This window comes from Schistocerca cancellata, chromosome 11, assembly GCF_023864275.1.
Source record: "Schistocerca cancellata isolate TAMUIC-IGC-003103 chromosome 11, iqSchCanc2.1, whole genome shotgun sequence".
Taxonomy (NCBI): Eukaryota; Metazoa; Arthropoda; class Insecta; order Orthoptera; family Acrididae; genus Schistocerca; species Schistocerca cancellata.
The window spans coordinates 96,844,513-96,867,956 of record NC_064636.1 but is presented as its reverse complement, the minus strand read 5'-3'; the positions used below and the strand labels follow the sequence as shown (position 1 = coordinate 96,867,956).

Genomic DNA, 23,444 nt, shown 5'->3' with positions numbered 1-23,444 from the left:
AGACGTCGCCTTGCTACTACACCGCTGAGGTTGTAGGCAGTCGTAAATAAAAGGCGATATGTACCGATCACAACTTTGGAATGATACTCAACGTATCTTGGGTGTACTGTACGTGCGTACACACACACACACACACACACACACACACATACACACACACACACACACACACACACACACACGCAGTACCTCCTGCCCATCACATCACGTTGGTGTCCCATTGACACGTTCACTTGTAACTTGTATCTTATCATTACGTTGTGATTTAATACACGCGTACTATTTCAAATCTCCGGTGCTGAACTGTAAAAGGAAAAAAAAAGGTCTCTGGGAGGTGTCGGAACGCGTTCAGCTGAAATTGAGCCCTGCACCAGTGTCAAGATCCAAAAACATTACGTGTATTATTTGTGGAGAATATGCCTGCTGTGTGGATTTCACTTCCGACTATTCATTCGAATCAAAGAGAACTGACTTGCAACCATCAGAAGTACAACCGCAGCCGTCCAGCAGACAATGCGAAAATAAACTGTTTGAGTCTGTTCAGATACAGACTGTGTGGAAAGTTATCTCTTAGGAAGTCCCAAGTCTCAATCGGACAAAGAACCCGTGTCCAAATTTTCGATTTCCCAGGGTCAGGGGCGTCACTCGGCAACAGGAGGCTGACTGTACAATATAAGCCCGACGACTCGGCGCACTTTAGATTAGGGATCGCCTGATACGGGCCGTCACCAGCCGTCGGTGACGCGTGCAGCAGCAGACAGGCAGTGACGTCACCCGCCGCCGGCCATATAAGCGGCGGGCAGGCTGTCCGCCCCACACTGCTGCACCAGCGTTCTGCGTGCTGAGCCCACTCCGTGACGTCACTTCTCCCCGAGTCCCAGGTGAGTAGAGGCTGTGTTACACGACTTTTCTCTTCGACAATGTCTTTCTCCTTTAAAAATTGCAAAAAACGATTTTGCTGCCGCTGGAAGGCGTCACAGTCACAAATTGTTGCAAGAGTTATCAACATGGACAGATGCTTGAAATAAAGCATAAATCGTATACCTTTCAATCGAAAGATGTCCTTCACTTAAGTAGCAGACCCATTTGCAGTGTCTGCCGCGAGCAGGATAAGCTCAGAGGACGTTGCTGTCACTGTTACTCAGAGATCAAATAATTGCTCTCATGTTATTTACTGTGTTCCGTGCAGATTGCTCAAAGTGCATCGGAGGACAGCTCACGCGACACAACTGTGAAAAAAGCTAACAGATATTCGGTAATTCAGTTTCTCAGCTTTGCCTATGCTAACCTACCAGCGCTTCAAAAGTAGGAGTAATATATGTTGGTCTTGTTACACTGAAGACCCAGAGAAACTGGTACACCCGCCTAATATTGTGTGCCGCTTCCACAAGCACGCAGGAGTGAAGCAACAGGGTGAGGCATGGACTCGACTAATGTCTGAAGTAGTGCTGGAGAGAACTGGCACCAAGAATCGTGCAGGGCTGTCCTTAAATCTGTAAGAGTACGAGGAAGTGGAGATCTCTTCTGAACAGCACGTTGCAAGGCATCCCGAATGTCTGGGGAGTCTGGTGGCCAGTGGAAGTGTCTAAACTCGGAGGAGTTTTCCTGGAGCTACTCTGTAGCAATTCTGGACGTGTGTCAGGTCCCATTGTCCTGCTGGAATTGCTCACGTCCGTCGGAATGCACAGTGGACACGAATTGATGCAGGAGATCACAGAGGATGTTTAAGTACATGTCACCCACCAAGAGTCGCATCTCGACGTATAAGGGATCCCATATCATCCAGCTGCACTCACCCCGCAACATTACAGACCTTCCGCCAGCTTGAACAGTCCCCTGCTGCCACACATGGTATACCGATTGACGAGGTTGTCTTCGTACACATACTCGACCAACTGCGCGATACAAATTCAAACGACGCTCGTCCTACCAGACAACGTGTTTCCAGTCATCAACAGTCCGCTGTCGGTGCTGACGGGCTCAAGCGAGGCCTGAGGCTTTGTGTCGTGCAGTCACAAAAGTGGTCCGAAAGCCCGTATGGGTGATGTTTCACTGAACGTTTCACACGCTGATACTTGTTAATGCCCCAGCAATGATATCTGCTGCAATTTGCCGAAGGGTTGCTCTTCTGTCACCTTCAACGATTCTCTTCGGTCGTCGTTCGTCCCGTTCCTGCAGGATCTTTTTCCGGTGCAATAATGTCGGAGATTTGATGTTTTACTGGATTCCTAATATTCGAGGTACACTCGTGAAATGGACGTACGGCAATATTCCCACTTCACCGCCACCTCGGAGATGCTGTATTCCATTGCTCGTGCGCCGACTATAACACCACGCTCAAACACACTTAAATATTCGTAACCTGCCGTTGTAGCAACAGTAACCGATCCAACAACTGCGCCACACACTTGTGTTACATACAAGTTGCCGACCGAAGCGCCGTTTTCTGACTGCGTATCTCTGTATTTGAATACGCAAGTCTATACCAGGTTCTTTGGCGCTTCAGTGTATGATCCTAGATGGAAACATAAACCCAGAAACATAAACCTGTCCATCCCGTCAGCATTCCTAGTTTGCCCCCTTTAAGGGAATAGTACCTGATTACAGCAGCAGCTACTAACGGGGCATTCTATTGTGTGAAATGTTTTTGAGACGAATTTACATGGAAATCTGTACAGCAGTCAATAAAACATTAAGGTTTCGTGGAATAGGAGAGGCATCTTGGTTTCAAGTTTAATCAAAAATGGTTCAAATGGCTCTGAGCACTATGGGACTTGACGTCGGAGGTCATCAGTCCAATAGAACTTAGAACTACTGTAAGCAGGCTGTTTATGTTTTCTTATTGGCAACGTTACGTAGCACTCTGTATGAAAATCACTGGCTGTGCTGTGTGCAGTCTGAGGCTAGTTTGCATTGTTGTCTGCCATTGTAGTGTTGGGCAGCGGCAGCTAGAGGTGAACAGCGCGTAGCGTTGCGCAGTTGGAGGTGAGCCGCCAGCAATGGTGGATGTGGGGAGAGAGATGGCGGAGTTTTGAAATTTTTAAGACTGGATGTCATGAACTGCTATGTATATTATGATTTTTCAACACTATTAAGGTAAATATATTGTTTGTTCTCTACTAAAATCTTTCATTTCCTAACTATGCCCATCAGTAGTTAGTGCCTTCCGTAGTTTGAATCTTTTATTTAGCTGGCAGTAGTGGCGCTCGCTGTTTTGCAGTAGTTCGAGTAACGAAGATTTTTGGTGTAAGTGATTTGTGAAAGGTATAGGTTAATGTTAGTCAGGGCCATTATTTTGTAGGGATTTTTGAAAGTCAGATTGCGTTGCGCTAAAAATATTGTGTGTCAGGTTAAGGACAGTCTTGTATAATTGTTCTAAGGGGACGTTTCATATGTCGACCCTTAGCCTAGGATACCTCATTGGAATCTTCTGATTTTTTTCTTGTAGTTTGTGTAATTAGTGTAGCTATTGTTTATTGCTAGCGCGTAATTATAGAGAGAATTTCCTTTGTAGTTGCAGTCTTTCATTGTTGTACAGTAAAACAGGTGTGGCACGCATGTAGATTTGCACCAAGTATTTCGCAGCTGCAATTAACTAGATATCATTTTCAGTGCTATGTTAATGTGTTCTCTTATTTTTGCTCTTCATATTGTGCTTTTCTGTGTTGTCGTGTGAAATATTGTGACAATAATGGCGTGTGAAAAACGTAATACCAGGCTCCAAAGTAAACTGAGAAATGACAGTGAAGACGAAAGCAGTGTGTTGGCCCCACCATGTAATGAATTAACTAATATTCAAAGTCGTAATTTGGTAACTGTGGGTAGGGAAATGGAGTGGGCGTCAAATAATGGTGTAGACACTGAAACAGGTAGTGAACAGGGAAGCATTATCGATCGATCGGTCGGCAACAGCTCGCCTCAGGAATCGGAAATGACAGAACACAATATTGCAAATACTGTAGACTCAGGTTTTGGGTTCTCACCGTTTTCTCAAATGAATCAAGACACGCTTTCCGCTTGTCAAAATGTGAATGTTGCCGGTGCAAATTCACTGCCGAAAATCACTGAGGAACATGTTTCAGACACCAGTGCATTGTTATTACAATTAATGCAACAAATGGGACAAAACCTTAAAAAGTTAGACACAATGGAACAAAATCTTCAAAAGTTAGACACAATGGAACAACACCAGAGGCAAACACAGCAACAGTTAGACACAATGGAACAAAAGCTTCAAAAGTTATACTTAGTGGAACATAAGCTTGAACAAACACGTGAAGATTTAACTACTGAGTTACATAACATTGAATCGAAATGTCAAAAAGTCTGTAATGACATAAAAACACAAATTTGTGAGCATTTTCAACCTATTTTTTCGCGGCATGAAAATGCATTACAGAATCACGAAGCAGCCATAAAAGAACTGCAAACTATTGTTCATGAAAATCATGAGACCTTGCAAGCTAAAATTGACACAGTTGCATCTACCGATTTGGTTACGCAACTCTCAAAAACTCAAGAAAACTTAAAGGACACAGTAGATACTCTGAAAATTGGTTCAGAAAGGCACATGGAGGAAATTAGTTCATTATCAGAGAAAGTAGTTGAACTTTCGGATCAGCTAAATAATTTATCTATGAAGGTAGATGATAATCTGAATGACACAAAACCAGTAGTCTTTAATGACACAGAAGAGTGCGAACAAATTAGGAAATTCAAACAAAATCAGAATCAAATTAATACGCAACACCAAAGAGAAATCCGGGAAGTACAAGATCAGCTGACACAGGTAATACAAGAATTACGTATTTCAGAGGACACTCGCGCCCCAATATGGGAAGAGGGACATAGAAATACGGAAAAGCCACAAAATAATAACACAGGGCATTTCGGAAGTTATGAAAGAAATTGGCAATGTGCACCGAATTTTGAGATGGAACAGCCGACACGATGTAACAATGACCGACATGCGACTCGCCGACATGATGATTTTGACTATAAGCTGTTCATTACTACACGTAAATTTAAAACGTTTAAGAATTCTGGCAATGACATTCATCCACAAGTGTGGCTCCATCAATTCTCTCATTGTTTTCCTCCCAACTGGTCATTAGAGCACAGATTAGAATTTATGTGTGGCTATTTAGAGAATGAACCAGCTGTAAGAATGCGATCGGTCATTCACGATTGTCACAGTGAAGGAGATTTTTATCATGCCTTCCTCTCAGCATATTGGTCTCAAGCTACACAAGACCGAGTAAAACATAGCATCGTAATGATGTAACATTTCGAACAATCTGAATTTTCCAGTCTTGTGAAATATTTTGAAGACATGTTGCACAAGGATCAGTACCTGTCAAACCCATACAGCCCCTCAGAGCTCATCCACATTTGCTTAATCAAATTGCCTGAACATTTACGACATATTATTTTGGCAGGACGTTGCAAAGACGACATTGAAGCTTTTCAGGGACTCTTACAAGAATTAGAAATTGACACAGACAGTCGCAGGTTGCGAAAACAGGAACACAACAATTACAGGTCACATCCGTCGCAATTCCGTGATGAAAGAAATAATAAATGGACGCGACAAGGCTATTCTCACAACACAAATCGTGACCAAAACAGACACCACCCGTTTGACAACCGTTGGCAGAGTAGTAATAATTACATGGAAAGATCACCTCTCCGCAGTAATGACTATCACAGAGACAATCAGAGAAACAGACAATATAGGAACTAAAATAAATATTATCAGGGGAGACGAATAACTTTAGACGCAACAGTCCAGCGCGCAGTTATGATTCAGGAAGAAATTCTCCACCACATGAGCGAGAAGAAAGAAGTTATGAAATCTACCAACATGACGACAGATGAGATAATCGTAACGACAGACCTGAATTGCATCAGAACTGGCGGGATTCAAACAGAGCAGGGCACTTTCGACAACGTGAATTTGAAGAAGCTAGGTCTCCTAATCCCAGTAACGACGCGCGCCAACAAAGAAACAGACAATGACTCGCACCACAGGCAGCCACATGCGCCCACTGGCTCAGGGAAAAATAACATAGACGATAACCTTGAGAAAAATTCCAGTATTCCTTACCGACGTATACCACATGATACTAGCGTTAAAGTTGAAACTCTGCGTACTAGGAAGAGTAAAGGTTTACACCACATTTCACATGTAAAACCGTTTATTGAAAGATAATCTGCTTTTTAACTTTGTCTTTGCCATAAAACGTTTCACTTCACGTTACTAGTATGCTTTAGAAACTGTTACCATGCAACAATGTTTGAAGTTAAATATCCAGTCAAGAACCAAGAGAACTTATTTAAACAGAAATTACAAATGCATTGTTATTGCGAACAGACGACACAGTGTTATTGTGTGTGTACATTCTTCCTTGTTAGTTGCACGATTACGTAACGACTATAAGGCTCACATACTTAGAACATTTACCAGTACTGCTAATGAGATTTTAATGCAACATTTTGGTTTACTTGAAAATACATTCTGAATTAAAGTACTTTCTGAGAGATACCAGATGACACAGTGGTTAGTTTATGTGACAGCTACACGATTTTATCATGATGCTACTAATGAGTGACAATTTACAATGTTGCTTTTGCGGTGTTTCTGTTTCATATCTGCACAGTTTTTCTGAATTATTCTGGAAAGTAAAACATGTTTTAGTAGTAACTTTTGTGGTATAGCTACAATGAGACAGCCTTTTCCGTAGCACAACAATACGTTACAGCACAGTAATTTCTTCATCACAACAATAAGCGTAATAACTTAGATATCCATACGCAAAGCATTTCACTTTTGTTTATCATGAGGTAAGTACATTGACTTCTGCAGAACTTAGCTTTCGGAGGACAATAACTACGACACTTCCACAGAGATTATCTTACAGCAAGACGCACATTTAGCGCTACAGGACACGTATTTGAGTGATTAATTTTGTACTTAAATCATTTATTTTTAAAGATATTTAAAGTACAATGATACAAAGGTTTCCCGTAACACATTTCATTCCATTCTTGTAATCTGTAACACCTGAGGGTATAATTACATTAATCCTCAGGGGGGTACACTCTTGCTTTGTGTATCATGTGTTTGGCAAGCACAAGGAGCCCTAGCTAATATGGTATTTGCTTACACAACTTTACATATCGGTACCATATTTCTCTAACACATAATTACACAGCTATCCGATCATTTAACTGAGAGAGACAAACTTTTTTACTACGGCAGTGACAGATGTTTACGTAATGACACTGTTGGATAACTTCACACTTATGAAATTGTATTTTGTCTGTACTTTGTGAACTGTTCATATTTTTTCGGTCCCATGGTGATATTATGAGAACTTTGAATGATATATTTGGTATGGGATCACGATTTTTAAAGTACGTTTGAGGCAGATGACACTTTTGACATGAGCAGAGAATTTTTTTTTAATTTATTGGAGGAAGCTACGACGATTTTGAGAGTTGACTGAGGTGTTATGATGTTATTATTACGATGACTATGTGTATTATGCTGTTGCGGTATGTTTATGATCAATAAGCTGATCCTATATGAGTTATTTGATTATGCTATGTATCTGTTATGATGAAATATTGAAGAAGTGTCAACGAATAAGGTAAGGAATAATGAGTAGTGTTTAGGGACTCTGGTTTGTGAAAAAGGTTGTTGGAAACCGAGAACCGTACTTTAAGGGTTATGAAATGTATGTAAATGCGTGAATGTATTACAATGCCGACGAAAATTTTTTGGACACTGTTATATCAATAGGATTTTGTTTCTATACATTTGCAACGCAAATTCTTGACCTGTGAAATATTTTTATATGAGACTGTCACTGTATCGGAAACTGCTGTCGTAAATATTTCTGTAAGAAAGTTAAGTGACCACCTGCACGTAATGCGTCGTGGGCACCCAGCTGCGTCAGACGCCTGGAGAACAAGCCATTAGTGTGTACCTTTTCAGAGGCACAGGTAGAAAAAAAAGGGGAGGCCATTATCCTCGCCATTGACATTCCTTTAGAGAAAGCATCGCAAATACGACACGCTCATTACTTGGAAAGATACTTACATCTGCACACCTGATTATGACAAGTGTCTTTCTACGAGAGTTGAGAGAATTTCTACTAACTTATGAAATGTCACATGACTATTGAATGATATTTTTATGCTTTGCTTTTCATAGTTGCTTATTTCATTTGATATCTAGTTTCCAGCTGTGTTGCAGCATTGGTTTTATAAAATAAAATAAAATGCATTTGCTAATGTGAACACTTTCTGTCAACAGATCTATTAAATAATTATTTTATGATCCACATTCTTCGAAACAGGAGCTCTTGGAATGGAAAGCACAATAAGAAGGGACTAATAACAGTAACTGCATATATAATTTTCTTTTCGAGTAATTGGTAATTTTTTGTAGAATTAGTTTTGTGGTGCACCACTTTAATTACATAGACATTAAGATGTGAATATACATTTCCCTTGTCTGCATTATTGTCTTTAGTGTAATGTTTTTTTTTTCTGCTTGAGCTATGTCATGTTTAGATATAAGTTATGTCTGCTGCTGTTTGCCAGGCATAGTGTTACTGAATTTGACTTTGTGTTACTCTTCTAAGCCAGTTTACTACTGATTTACTTTTCTTGTTTGCTGCACATTGCCTTATATTAGTTGTAATATTGTAATTGTTTTGCTAATTTCTATAATGCTGCTTGCTTTGCAAATCTGGATTTTTTTTATTGCTGTTTGCGTTAATTATTTTGTGCTGCTGCATTGCCTCATCCCTTAGTTTAGCATCTGAGCTCAGTAGATTTAAGTTAGCTTAAGAGGGGGTAGCCTATAAGAGAATGAGTTGCAATGAATTTGAAGAAATGCACTGAGAAGTTATACGAACAAAGTATAGGTATAGGTAGAATTTTGTTGGAAATAAATAATGAGGTAAGAAATATGTGAAATAAATACAGAAAGCATTCTTGGATAGGATTTTTTTGGTGGAAGCAAAGGTTGAAATAAGACGAAAGATCTATGGAATGAAGTTTTGGGTTGGACTGCAGTATCAAATGTTACACTGAAAACAAACCCTGTCCTTTCCTTTTGGTGTTATCCCACTATGTGTTTGTGTACCCTTGTGTATTTGTTTTCTTCCTGTCTCTGTGCAGTTTCATAGAATTTTTTCTTCTTCTAATACTAAGCTACATTCACTATGATGAGGAATACTGTTATCCTCAAATATAATTGGCATTAATAATATGTTATTTACCTTGTAAATATGCTTAGACATTATTTATTCTGTTTTGTTTTAATGCTCATGTGTGAAGTTGATGTTTCAAAATTTATTCTGATCTTTTATGTATGTACTTATGTCATAATTCCTGTAACACTGATGTATATGTTTATTTCTATTCTTTTGTAAAGCCTGTACTACAAATGTTATCTGTATTGTTATGTTCTTTAATGATGTATTTTGTACCTTTGTAATTGTATTCTTATGTTATAAAATTGTAATTGACACCAGTTCATCATATTATTAACTTGTGAAACGTCCCCTAGGAACAACTTATACAAGACTGTGCTTAACCTGGCACACAATAATTTTAGCGCAACGCAATCTGACTATCAAAAATCCCTGCAAAAGAATGGCCCTGAGTAACATTAAACTACACCTTTCAGAAATCACTTACCTCACAAAAATCTTCGTTACTCGAACTACTGCAATACAGCGAGCGCCGCTACTGCCAGCTAAATAAAAGATTCAAACTACGGAAGGCACTAGCTACTGATAGAGATAGTTAGCAAATTAAAGATATTAATAGAGAACAAACAATGTATTTACCTTACTATTCATAATTGACATCCAGTCTTACAGATTATCAAAACTCCGCCATCTCTCTCCCCACATCCACCATTGCTGGCGGCTCACCTCCAACTGCGCAACGCCACGTGCTGTTCACATCCAGCTATAGCAGCTCATGACAACAATGGCAGACAACAATGCAAACCAGCCACAGGCTGCTCACAGCACAGCCAGCGACCCTCATACAGAGCGCTATGTAACGTTGCCAATAAGAAAACATAAACAGCAAACTTACATAAAGAAAACATAAACAGCCTACTTACACTTGTAAGTTACATTTCACCGCACATGTTTCTCTTGGTCATACTATATGGACAATATGTGAGAAGTAGGAACTGTTAGTGTTTGCACGTGTGTTAATAATTCAGCAAGGGACTGGATAACAGCATTGCTGGTTCTAAGGACAATTCCAAAAACTTTGTGAGTGCACAAGTGGTGGTTTATGGACTTGCTATATTGTCCGCAAGACTCTTCGATGGTGAATGTGCACCTGCACAGTCGCAACAGATGGCTGCTGGCCGTCTCTACATGGACTACAGTGGGTCTGCATCTTTGATGGCCCACCACTGCCATTATTTCTACAAGGACTGCAGTGGGTCTGCGCCTCTGGTAGCCCACCAATACCATATTCTCTATCAGGACTACAGTGGGTCTGCTCTGTGATGACCTACCTACCAATATTCTTTAAAACGTCGAATGACTCTGCTGTGGGTTTGCTCTGTTGTGGCCCATTACCCGTCAGCATGTCAAGAGTCAGCACTGTCTTTCCGTTGGAAGGACAACACTACTTCTTCAAGACTGCATGGAAATCCACTACTTCCGTGTGCATTGTCTTTTACTGCTCAGACTTTGAGAAAAGAAACGGCAGTTTTACTGTGATGAATGATCAGGACTGTCTTTATGGACTGTGAGAAAATTTTAGCTTTTGACCAACAGTGTATCAATAAGTGTGTGCATTTGATTTCTTTGTTATTATAATTATGAAAAATTTTATCAAATCATTATTGGCCACTGCCCAAAACAATTTGTAAAATTTTTTGGTGGGGAGCATGGGGGCTATGTAAGTAGGCTGTTTATGTTTTTCTTATTGGCAACGTTACATAGCGCTCTGTATGAAAATCACTGGCTGTGCTGTGTGCAGTCTGAGGCTAGTTAGCATTGTTGTCTGCCATTGTAGTGTTGGGCGGCGGCAGCTGGAGGTGAACAGCGCGTAGCGTTGCGCAGTTGGAGGTGAGCCGCCAGCAGTGGTGGATGTGGGGAGAGAGATGGCGGAGTTTTGAAATTTTTAAGACTGGATGTCATGAACTGCTATGTATATTACGATTTTTCAACACTATTAAGGTAAATACATTGTTTGTTCTCTACTAAAATCTTTCATTTCCTAACTATGCCTATCAGTAGTTAGTGCCTTCCGTAGTTTGAATCTTTTATTTAGCTGGCAGTAGTGGCGCTCGCTGTTTTGTAGTAGTTCGAGTAACGAAGATTTTTGGTGTAAGTGATTTGTGAAAGGTATAGGTTAATGTTAGTCAGGGCCATTATTTTGTAGGGATTTTTGAAAGTCAGATTGCGTTGCGCTAAAAATATTGTGTGTCAGGTTAAGGACAGTCTTGTATAATTATTCTAAGAGGACGTTTCACTACTTAAACCTAACTAACCTAAGGACATCACATACACCCATGCCCGATGCAGGATTCGAACCTGCGACCGTAGCACGTGTGCGGTTCCGGATTGAAGCGCCTAGACCCACTCGGCCAAGGCGGCCCATCAAGTTTAATCGTGCCTACCCTGAGACATTCACCGAGGAAACTGATTTCTGCATTACATGTACATTGCTTCAGATCAGGTGTCACGGATCTGAGGAACTTGAGATAAGGAGGAAGAAAATTTTTCCCAGTTAGAGGTGCCACCAACTTGGATTTATATATAAGTCGTGTAACTTTATGGCTGAAACAAGTTTGTTGCTTTGCCAATTTTTTTGCTATGACATAAATAAATTATCTTTTGACTGAGAACGATAACATTTTTAGAAGGTGAAAGCAGTCTATCATAGCACCACAGTGGTTGTTACAAACCTTAGGTGATCGCCAAGCAGTACGGATCCTTGTCATTTTTAGGAAACGGGTGACATTGCAATTGATTTAGGGTGGACAACACTTTCACAGCTGTTGTTTCATACAGGTCTGCATGCGCCTCGTACAAGTGTTGAGGGTGCAGTGCGAGGGCTGCTCAGTGGCACTGTGTTTCAGGACCACCCACCATGTCGGCAGTTACGGAGGTTCAGAACACCACAACCGAGGCCCTGGCCGCCCTGCTAGACGGGGGTGACGGCGCCCTGGTGACGCTGGTGGCGGGCGAGACGAGGGTGGCGGCTCACAGGGCCGTGTTGGCAGCCGCGAGCCCCGTGTTCGCAGCGATGTTCGCGCACGACATGCTGGAGGCCAGCTGCGGCCAGGTGAGGATCGACGACGTGGAGGGCCCGGTGCTGAGGCTCCTGGTGGCCTACACGTATACCCTGCAGGCCCCCCAGCTGCCCGACACGGCCGCCCAGCTGCTCTCGGCGGCCGACAAGTACGGCTTGTCGGCTCTGAAGGCTGCCTGCGAGCGGCAGCTGATCTCGCAGTTGGCCGTCGAGACCGCAGCGGCGACGGCCGTCAGGGCAGTGAGGCACTCGTGCCCGGACGCCACCAGGGCTGCCGTCGCCTTCATAAAGGACCACCTGCAGGTGATGGCCACGCAGGGCTGGGCAGACGCTGTGCTCGAGTACCCGCAAGAAGTCATTGAAGTCAGCAGTATGCTCGGCGAGCCACCAGCAGAAGCCAGGTAAGCACGATTCCCTTTTTGGCAGTGCTAGTGTGAATTTGACGTCGTCCTTGCTTTGTTCGTCCTTGCTTTGTTCGTCCTTGCTTTGTTCGTCCTTGCTTTGTTCGTCCCTGCTTTGTTCGTCCCTGCTTTGTTCGTCCCTGGTTTGTTTGTCCTTGCTTTGTTCGTCCCTGCTTTGTTCGTCCCTGCTTTGTTCGTCCCTGCTTTGTTCGTCGTGTGTTTCTTTGCTGCCTACATAGCATAACACCTTAATGTCATCTACTTCGCATTCGGGAGGACGACGGTTCAATCCCGTCTCCAGCCATCCTGATTTAGGTTTTCCGTGATTTCCCTAAATCGTTTCAGGCAAATGCCGGGATGGTTCCTTTGAAAGGGCACGGCCGATTTCCTTCCCCATCCTTCCCTAACCCGAGCTTGCGCTCCGTCTCTAATGACCTCGTTGTCGACGGTACGTTAAAACAACACTAACCTAACTCATCTAATTACTGATCGTCGGTCACGATGCTAAGTCTCTTGCTGTTTACACTTCTTCTGCTTCTTATCAATTTCGCCTTTCTCTGATTTACTCAGATTCCGTATTCTGTACTAATTAGACTGTTCATTCCATTCAGCAAACCCTGTAATTCTTCTTCACTGCCACTCAGGGAATCAGTCATCAGCAAATCTTACATCATTTCACCCTGAATTTTAATTCCACTCTACAATCTTTCCATTATTTCCATCATCGCGTCTTCGATGTATAGATTGAATAGTAGGGGCGAAGAATTACATCCCTGTCTGACACCCTTTTTAATCCGAATATTTCATTCTTGGTCTTCCACTCTTATTTTACCTTCTTGCCTCTTGTACATATTGCAAATTACTCGTCGTTTCCTATAGCTTACATGTATTTTTGTCAGAATTTCTAACATCTTGCACCACTTGATATTGCCGAACGCTTTCTCCAGGACCACAAATCCCATGAACGTCACGGAACTTCAATTTTCTTATCATTCTCCTGTGTATTATCCTTGTCAGAAACGTGGATACTTCAGCTGTTAAGCTGATTGTGCGATAATTCTCACGCTTCTCTGCTCTTGCAGTCTCCCAAATCGTGATGATTATATTTCTCTCAAAGTCAGATTGTATATTGCCAGACTCATACATTCTACACACCAGTGAGAATAGACCTTTTGCCACCACCCCAATGATTTTAGAACTTCTGATTGAATGTTGTCTATAGCTTATGCCTTCTTTGATCTTAAATTTTCCAAAGCGCTTTTAAATTCTGATTCTAATCACCAATATTTTCCATACCGACTCCTGCTTGTTCTTCTGTCACGCCATCGGACAAGTTGTTCCAATCAGAGAGGCCTTCAGTGTACTCCTTCCAACTATCCGATCTCGCCTCTGTATCTAACACTGGAATTCCCATTGTGCTCTTAATGTTACCACACTTGCTTTTAATTCCGTGGAAGATTTTTCTATATGCTGCGTCAGTCGTCTCAAGAATCATTTCTTCTTTGATTTCTTCACATTTTTCGTGCAGCCAATTCACCTTAGCTTCTCTGCACTTCCTATTCATTTTATCCTTCAGTGACATATTTCTCAATTACTGAATTTTCCTGAATATTTTTGTTCTTTGACTGATCAACTGAAGGATTTCTTATAGTTTCCATGATTTCTTCGCAGTTAGCTTCTTTGTACCTACGTTTTTCTTTCCAACTTTTCTTACTGTCGTTTTTAAAGATCTCCATTCCTCTTAAACTGAACTACCTTTTGAGCTGCTTATTATCGCAGTATCTGTAGCCTCAGAGAACATAAATCTCATCTCTTTTTTCCTTAGTACTACTGTATTCCACTTCTTTGTACATCGATTGCTCCTGACGAGTCTCGTAAAATTCAGCCTACTCTTCATCACAGCTAAATTGTTATGAGTCTACATGTACTCCTGGGTATGCTTTACAGTCCAGTATCTGATTTCGAAATGTTTGCCTGACAATAAAATAGTGTGACTTTAAAACTCCCATATTTCGGTCCTTTTCCAAGTATACCCCTTGTCTCAATATTCTTGACTAGCCTATAACAGCTATTACTAGGATAAATTTCCTGTAGAACTAAACTAGCCTTTCTTCTCTCCTATTCCTATTATCAAGTACATAATCTCGTGTAACCCTCTTTTCTACTCCTTCCCGTACGGTTGCGTTTCAATCCCTCCATGACTATTACATATGTACCGAATTACCTGTTCAATATCCTCATACTTTCTCTCTCTCCACCTTCAACTTGCGACGTCATCATGTATACCTGAACTATGGATGTTGTTGGTTTGCTTTCGATTCTCACGAGAACATCTATACTCATCCGTTCACAGTATCTCACTTTCTGCCCTGCCTTTCTATTGATACTGAATCCTACTCCTGTTATCTGCTGCTGTTGCTACTACCCTATTCTCATGTGGCCAGAAATCTTTTCCCCTTTCCCCTTTCCACATCACTGACACCCACTATAGCAACATATGTCCTCAGCATTTCCCTTTTCTTATTTTCTGGCTTCTCAACCATATTCGAACTCCTCACTTTCCAGCTCCCGAATCATACAATGTTGGTTACTCAACCTTTTTCTCATGGTCACCTCCCCCGTGGGCCTCCTCGCCTGGAGGTTTGAATGTGGGACTACTCTTTTGCCAATGGAGAGACCGTTATGGCTCTTATTGAATCACATGCCACATGTCATGTTGATGCACGTTACGTATCTTTTTGCAGTGGTTTCCATGACCTTCTGTATCCTCATGTTGTTGGTCATTGCCAATTCGTCCTCATTTAGGAGCAGTTTCCAGCCTCAAGGGAAAGAGTGCTCTGAACCTCTGTCGGCCCCTCCGCCCTCTTTGGAAAGGCTGTTGGCCGTAAGAGGGTGACACCTTATGCTGGAAGTCTTCAGACACCAATGCTGATTATTCTTATTCAAAATTTAAGTGACTGAGAGGTTCGAACCCGGGACTGAGGACTTTACTGATTACTAAAAAAGACGCTACTCCTGGGTGACTGGCCCCAAAGAGCAGGGTATGATTCCCTGAGATATCCAGTAAAGCAGGAGCCATGAGCACTGGGGCTAGTCGTGCACACTGGGGGCAAACAAGAAGAGAATACTCCAGCCAGCACAATAACATTGTCACACTCAATGCTGTGCCTTACAATCACATTTCCTTCTCGTCTCTGTTCAGCTATCACCCTGAATATTTTCTGTGCATTCCCTTTCACTAAACAGACAAACAATCTCTGCCCTCCTGCCTTGTTTGAAGTTCTCCGTGGCGTCACCAGAGGTCATCCAGGGAAGCCTATCAGATATCCTGCTACTGGGATACAGCAGGTGTACGACATGTCTCCCACAGCGTCAGTATTGATGTGACGTTTTCATCCAGCTATCATTTGTTGCCTCTGTCTCTTGGATACATTTACTCCATACAAGTCTATTTCGTTTCCTTTTCAACTTTTTTTAAATCCATATTCAATAGACTACAGGTTACTTCACAAGTTGGAACCATTGTACATCAGATAAAATTGCATACAGGGCCTAACCCATTTTTTTTAATGGTGGTCTGTACTGCAAACTGCTCAACAAGAAAATTGTTTAAGAAACACATCACCACTGCTGTTATTTCCAGGAATCGAATTATGAAGACGTTGGATACATTTAGTCCTATTTGCTTTACTGAAAAGCAAATTTTGAATATACTCTCTATAAATTTTATAGCATAGCTCTTGTAATTCTTGACCGTCTTCTTCATTCCCTCAGGCTCCACATCAAACAACCCCTGCATATCCATGACCATATAGTTTCAACAGTAAGTTGATGCCCCAACTTATGAGTTTGTTTCCCTATCACTGGCTCTTTCTTTCTCTCTCTCTCTCTCTCTCTCACCCTCTTCCTCCAGTGATATAATTCAGCATCCATATATCAGTTTTCAGATTACCTCACAACCGAAAGTAGCAGCCAGTTGACTTTAACTGCTTCTAAATTCTGTCTGATAGTTGTTCTGTCAGGGCAGAAAAATTTTTGGCCCTTATGTTTGGGATTTGGTTTGTGCTTCATTTTGAACAATTTGTTGTTTTGTATCTTAAGCTACGCCAGTGGGGAATATAGCAGAAGTAGTGCAGAAAAAGACCAGTTAATTGGTGATACAATCACGTTAAGTGACAGGCTGGTGTTGTTGGCACTGTGGTTCTGTTGCCCCCGTGGACAGTCCCTCAGCTGCACCGCCTGCAGTGAGCCCCTGTGTGAACGCGCCCACCCACACAGTGTTTCTCTGTGCAGCTCGCCGACCGCCACAGGGGGCGGGTCCACCCCCAACTCCGACCGTCAACCCCACAGCGGCCACAGCCGGACTCCTGCTGCAGCTGCGCCTCCCACGTCTGCCCGACACACCCCTCCACCTGATGACGCAGCCGTCTCTCGCTACCGGTGAGTTGTGTTGCCATACATGCCCAAGTCTTACCCTCACAGTACTGCTTATTTTGGCATTAACCAGCCGAGATAGTAAATAAAATAAAAAACAGATTGCTTCAACTTTTGGATAGAGGTTACAGTTGCCATTAAACATTACTCCTTTTTATGTTTTTTTGGCTATGATATTTTGAAGATCGAGCACATATGCAGAAGATTTCTCGTTCTCTGTATTTGCAGTGAGAATTACGTTCAGTTCAGAGTCACTCAACTGTAGTTACGTAGGAAGTGTCCCATTCAAATCATACCCATTCCCAAAGATTCTTTATATATTGATGTGTTGAATCTGATTTTGTTTTTAGTGACGATTGTGTGTCTTACAAATTGATTCTGAATTAAATGGGTGTGGAAACAGGATTTTTCACACAATTCCTCTCAACAAAACCTATGTGAATGGTTGTAGATATAAGTTGTTGAAGACACTGAGTAAGAAATGGCGAAAATAAGGTAAACAGAAATACAAGTAAGAATGACAAAGTTAATATTTAGTACTGGAATGAGGATACAGCTTGTTTTGGGTATGTCTTAAAATGTAATTCGAATATTCCTTAAATGGTTCCCTGGTCAGTTACGTCTGTAGTGACTATTGGAAATCTGTGCCGCTCTGTAACAGGAACCCAGATTTGCTGCTTATCGCAGGCAGTCTCCTTGAGCAGTCGGCTGCCTGAGCACACCTCCACTTCTGACTCAGCTTCTCATCGACACTTCCACTAGAGTTTATCCCGGGGGGACTTGTGGGAAGAGCAGCAAGAGGAAAATCTAATCGGTGGATGTTATCCTACTTCAGACGATGTACATGAGAATCTCTGGCGGTAGTGTTTGCAAACCATGGGTAAAAAGATCATCCACAATGGCATTTCCAGTTACGCCAGCAAATGCACTCAGCTGGTCTAATGGTTGAGGTATCTGCTCTCTAGAAGTGAGAAATGCAGTGGGTGTGGCTGAGTGGAGATGCGTACAGCACTGTATGGCTCGTCACTCGTAAACAAACTCCTGTATTCGATGGATGATGGTCACCAGGTGTGATGAGTAGTGGTTTTGATTCACCGAGGAGAAGTTTTGCATAATTCCATGGTATAGTTAACTTTTATTTTTAGAAATGAGCAACCGACGTGGGCAAAGATAGTTGGACCTACTGTATAAAACCAACAGCAGAGTTTCCACAATGATGATGGTGCCACTACAGCGGAGTTACTAAATACAGTTTTCCTTAATTCCTTCACGAAAAAAGACAAAGTAACTATTCAAGAATTCGAAAACAGAACAGCTGTTGGCATGAGTGACATAAAAGTACATATTTTACGTGTTGTGAAGCAACTCAAATCACTTAAGAAAGGCAAGTCTTCTCGTCCAGATGGAATACGAATCAGGTTCCTTTCAGAGTATGCAGACACAATAGTGCCTTTCTTAGCAATCGTATACAACCGTTCACTTGACGAAAGGTCTGTTCCTAAAGACTGGAAAGTAGCACAGGTCACACCAATACTCAAGAAAGGAAATAGGAGTAACCTATTGAATTACAGACGCATATTACTGACCTCAATTTGCAGTAGGATTTTGGAGAATATACTGTACTCGAACATTATGACTCACTTTGAAGAAAATGACTTATTGATACACAAGCAACACGGATTCAGAAAATATCGTTCTTGTGCAACACAGATTTTTATTCCCATGAAGTAATGAGTGCTGTCGACAAGGGATCTAAGATCGATTCCATATTCCTTGATTTCCAGAAGGGTTTTGATACCATTCCTCACAAGAGACTATTACGTGGTGTATACGGCCCGGATCATCCGGGAAGGCCCCAGGAATTTTTTCATCCACAAGAAAACCGGGAAAAACAGGGGAATTTTCTAGAATCCCGGGAGTTTTTCAATGATTTAGTTTTCAGTTAATTTTTTGTCATTTTGACTGGTAATAACCGATACTCTAACAAAGGACATTACTGTATCCCGCTACTGCAGAATAATACTGCAGCAACAAAATATGGACGAGGGAATGAAATTTAAATTGCAAAGGAAATGCTTCATATATAAACAAAAAACACGCAGTGCTCATACAAGCGTCTGCCAACAGCAAAATTTGTGAAAGGCTGTAGGAAGACAATGCAGTGCTTCGTAACAACAAATTACCTCCGATGAGCGTTAAGTCACAACTGTTTACATCAGATTCAATTAAGCAGTTACGAGCGGAATCACTCGCGTGTGCAGTTGAGTCGCGTCTGAGTAGTACCTTCTCTCGCATCTGGAAACAGAAATGTCGCTGTTGGTTGTGTACGCAGCAAACCGGAGTATCTGAACCAGGCGGCAATTTCGTATTGTTGAGGAAAAATAACGTTGTTTCACAAAGCACCTAGCATCTAGAGCACATTGGTCTATCGATTATTGAAAAGAGTTTGAAGCTGATCCCTGTTGCTTTTTGAACATTTTTGATCACGTGATTCTTGAGTTTCTCCCGGCGTATTTGATAATCAAAATATCCACGGGTATGCTGCCGGTCTATAGTGTCCAACGGGCACAATATTTCGGCGATCAAACATGTCGCCATCATCAGGTGAACTGACGGACTGAGCTCCTGTGAACGTACCGGCACGGAGATCCGTACGCTATGGCTGCTCAGAGGCAACTGGGTTCGGTCGCGGCGGCGGCCGATTTAAATACCCTCCGCCCGCGGCGCGCTCCCTCCGCCGTCCGCGCCCAGCGCCACGGTCGCGCGGTGGAACAGCTTGCGACGGCGTCTGAGATGACGTCGGTGTGATGGCTCTGTCCGCCGTGGTCGTCACAACTATACGTCTGCTCGATTTACTCTTGACTAACCCGATCGCTGGTTCCCAAGCCTTGCTAAGATTATAGCCACAGTCCCGGTTTATGAGGTCGTCATTGGTGCGAATTTCGATGGCCTCTCTAACAACGCTGTCCCAGTATCTCGACGTCTGTACCAGAATCCTCGTGCGGTCATACTCCATGGCGTGATTTTCCGACAAACAATGTTCAGCGACCGTCGACTTGCTCGGATACATCAGTCGAGTGTGCCTCTGGTGTTCATGGCATCGATCCTCGACGGTACGCATCGTCTGACCAATATACGACTTGCCACATTGACACGGAATCTGGTACACGCCTTGATAGCTTCAGGTTGGATGAGTCAGATATCATGGCGAGTTTTGATGTCGTTTCCTTGTTTACGAGGGTACCCCTGCGAGAGTCACTAGAATTGATTAGTCAGAAGTTTGATGAGAAGACCACTGAACTTTTTAGGCATGTCTTGACTTCCACGTATTTTCTTTTTAATGGAGAATACTACGAACAAACGGAGGGAGTCGCCATGGGTAGCCCACTCTCACCGGTGGTAGCGAATTTGTACATGGAGAACTTCGAGGAGGAAGCCCTGTCGTCATCCGTATGGAAACCTACTTGCTTTTTCCGTTACGTGGACGACACGTTCGTCATCTGGCCACATGGTATGGATAAACTCCTTGACTTCCTTACACATCTAAACTCCATACACCCCAACATCAAATTCACTATGGAGACTGAAACGGAGGGTAAATTACCTTTCCTTGACGTCTTGGTCAAGAGAAGGGCTGACGGCACCCTAGGTCATGGGGTGTATCGGAAGGCTACGCACACTGATCTGTATTTGCACGCAGACAGCTGCCACCACCCTTCACAGAGGAACGGGGTACTTAAAACTCTAGTACATAGGGCGCGCACTATCTCTGACGCAGAGAGTCTACCCCAGGAATTGGAACACCTGAGAACTGTATTTCGAAAAAATGGGTACTCAGAGTGGCAGATTCAACGTGCTCTCCGCCCAACCACTGCAGCACAACCTGTTGAGATGGATGAAGTCACGAGGGAGGAGGTAGGCACTGCATTTATTCCATACACAGGCGCACTCTCGGGGAAAATCGCCCGCATTCTGAAGAAACACCGGGTCGGAACTGTGTTTTGTCCTCCAAATAAAACTCGTGCACTGGTGGGGAGCGCCAAAGATGACCTCGGTTTGAGGAAGGCCGGCGTGTACCAGATTCCGTGTCAATGTGGCAAGTCGTATATTGGTCAGACGATGCGTACCGTCGAGGATCGATGCCGTGAACACCAGAGGCACACTCGACTGATGTATCCGAGCAAGTCGGCGGTCGCTGAACATTGTTTGTCGGAAAATCACGCCATGGAGTATGACCGCACGAGGATTCTGGTAAAGACGTCGAGATACTGGGACAGCGTTGTTAGAGAGGCCATCGAAATTCGCACCAATGACGACCTCATAAACCGGGACTGTGGCTATAATCTTAGCAAGGCTTGGGAACCAGCGATCGGGTTAGTCAAGAGTAAATCGAGCAGACGTATAGTTGTGACGACCACGGCGGACAGAGCCATCACACCGACGTCATCTCAGACGCCGTCGCAAGCTGTTCCACCGCGCGACCGTGGCGCTGGGCGCGGACGGCGGAGGGAGCGCGCCGCGGGCGGAGGGTATTTAAATCGGCCGCCGCCGCGACCGAACCCAGTTGCCTCTGAGCAGCCATAGCGTACGGATCTCCGTGCCGGTACGTTCACAGGAGCTCAGTCCGTCAGTTCACCTGATGATGGCGACATGTTTGATCGCCGAAATATTGTGCCCGTTGGACACTATAGACCGGCAGCATACCCGTGGATATTTTGATTATTTTTGATCACATTCTAAGTTGATTTCTGAATGAATCATAAGTTGATTTCTGAATGCGTGCATTGTGTACATGATGTACCTGCCAGGGGAATCCTCGTCGCACCTGGAAATAAACTTTCCTGCAGACAAGAGGGGACGGGGCTACACGAGCTGAGCGGAATAAAGCCGCACGGGTGAATGTAGTGTGTGTGTGTGTGTGTGTGACTGACTGGTATGCAGATGATGAGCGAATAGCTACGTCCATAGATTCAGACTACCAGAGTAGAAACGAACGACCAACAGGAATAACAAATACGAAATACTAACGTATTATCTTGCCGCTGCATCAAAGAAAATGAAAGTTTTGACAGAAAATTTTTGACCAGGTCGCTACACTAGAGAGGGCAAGTTGCACATTTCCTGGTTAGCAGCCGCTTAAGTTCCATTCTGGGAGTAGCGCGGAAAACGCGTTGTACGAACACGTAATAACGCCTAACCGGAGAATAATCGCTGGATAATTACTAAACCGGTGATTCTGGCAGAGTTAGTAGAGTTAACTGGAGAATGAGCTTTGACAATGATAGGAATAGTTACAGAATTAGGGAAGAGAAGATTTTTTTAGAACGAGAAAGGAGAAGAAACGGGGCGGTTCCAAATTTATACAAAAATTTCGTACTACTACTTTTCTACTTTTCGATCTCATGCTTAAGAAACGGGAGCTTACGAATGGAACATCAAACTATTTCCTGACATAAAGCCTTTTGCTTGTAGTAGGCCATACAGGCATTTCATATCGGTACTTGGCGAGTTATATTCTGCAGTATTATAAAAACGACCATTATTACCAAAACAATCTCGCTTGTTTGGTGTGTGTTACAGCTGCTGCAATATTAGAAAGGCCTATTTCCTTTCGTCCTGCAAACAGTGAAAATAGACGTAATGAGATCGAGAAACAACACCAGTCTTTGGTACTATTTGTATTAAAAGCTTTTTGAGTATTAGACAACGACATTTCGATTTTTCATGTAGCAAAATATTTGACGAATTTTGATGAGGTAACAGATTCTTTCGCAGAAAGGAAAGCACGGCATGTAAAGCTAGAGCAAGATTAGTGAGAAAAAAACGCAAGGATTGAAGAAATATGTACTGTCTTGCTTGTCTCATGTCTTACCTGGTTTTATGTATCCTGTATTTCATTTTATGTCACACAGAACAGAAAGTCATTAGCTATTAGGCAATAAAGAATCCAAATTTTCTGAAGAGTTCTTCTTCCGGTTACAAATAATTCCATCCAGTATTAATTGCGAGGTTATTTTGTTTCAAAAACAAAGGACATTTTAATTTCCGCTGCACTTCGGCACATTTAAGACCAAATAACACGTATTAAATTTCCTCGAAGTTGACTTGTAGTGGGGGGGGGGGTGATCTGTGTTCACATTTAGTGACTTTGCTGTTTCCTCTTTGTTCACTGCTGTTATGTCAAATGAAAGAGAGTGGTTTCTGTGGCTGGGAGCTATCAAGTGAATTAAAATACATTCACACAATTATGGAAGATTAAAATATGTCATTAGTTCCAGATTTTAATACAATTTCCACCTTTCT

The 23,444-nt window shown here is 42.7% G+C and overlaps 1 protein-coding gene across 1 annotated transcript in view; it reads left to right on the top strand.

The window, feature by feature from the left end:
• Positions 1 to 832: 832 nt before the first annotated feature.
• LOC126108258 (uncharacterized) overlaps positions 833 to 23,444 on the top strand; it is a 183,048-nt gene continuing 160,436 nt past the window's right edge. Inside the window, exons 1-3 of the mRNA XM_049913486.1 lie at positions 833 to 881; positions 12,134 to 12,707; positions 17,001 to 17,147. Of these exons, the coding sequence (XP_049769443.1) occupies positions 12,145 to 12,707; positions 17,001 to 17,147 (710 nt within the window). The 5' untranslated portion in view covers positions 833 to 881; positions 12,134 to 12,144. The remainder of the gene's footprint in view (positions 882 to 12,133; positions 12,708 to 17,000; positions 17,148 to 23,444) is intronic.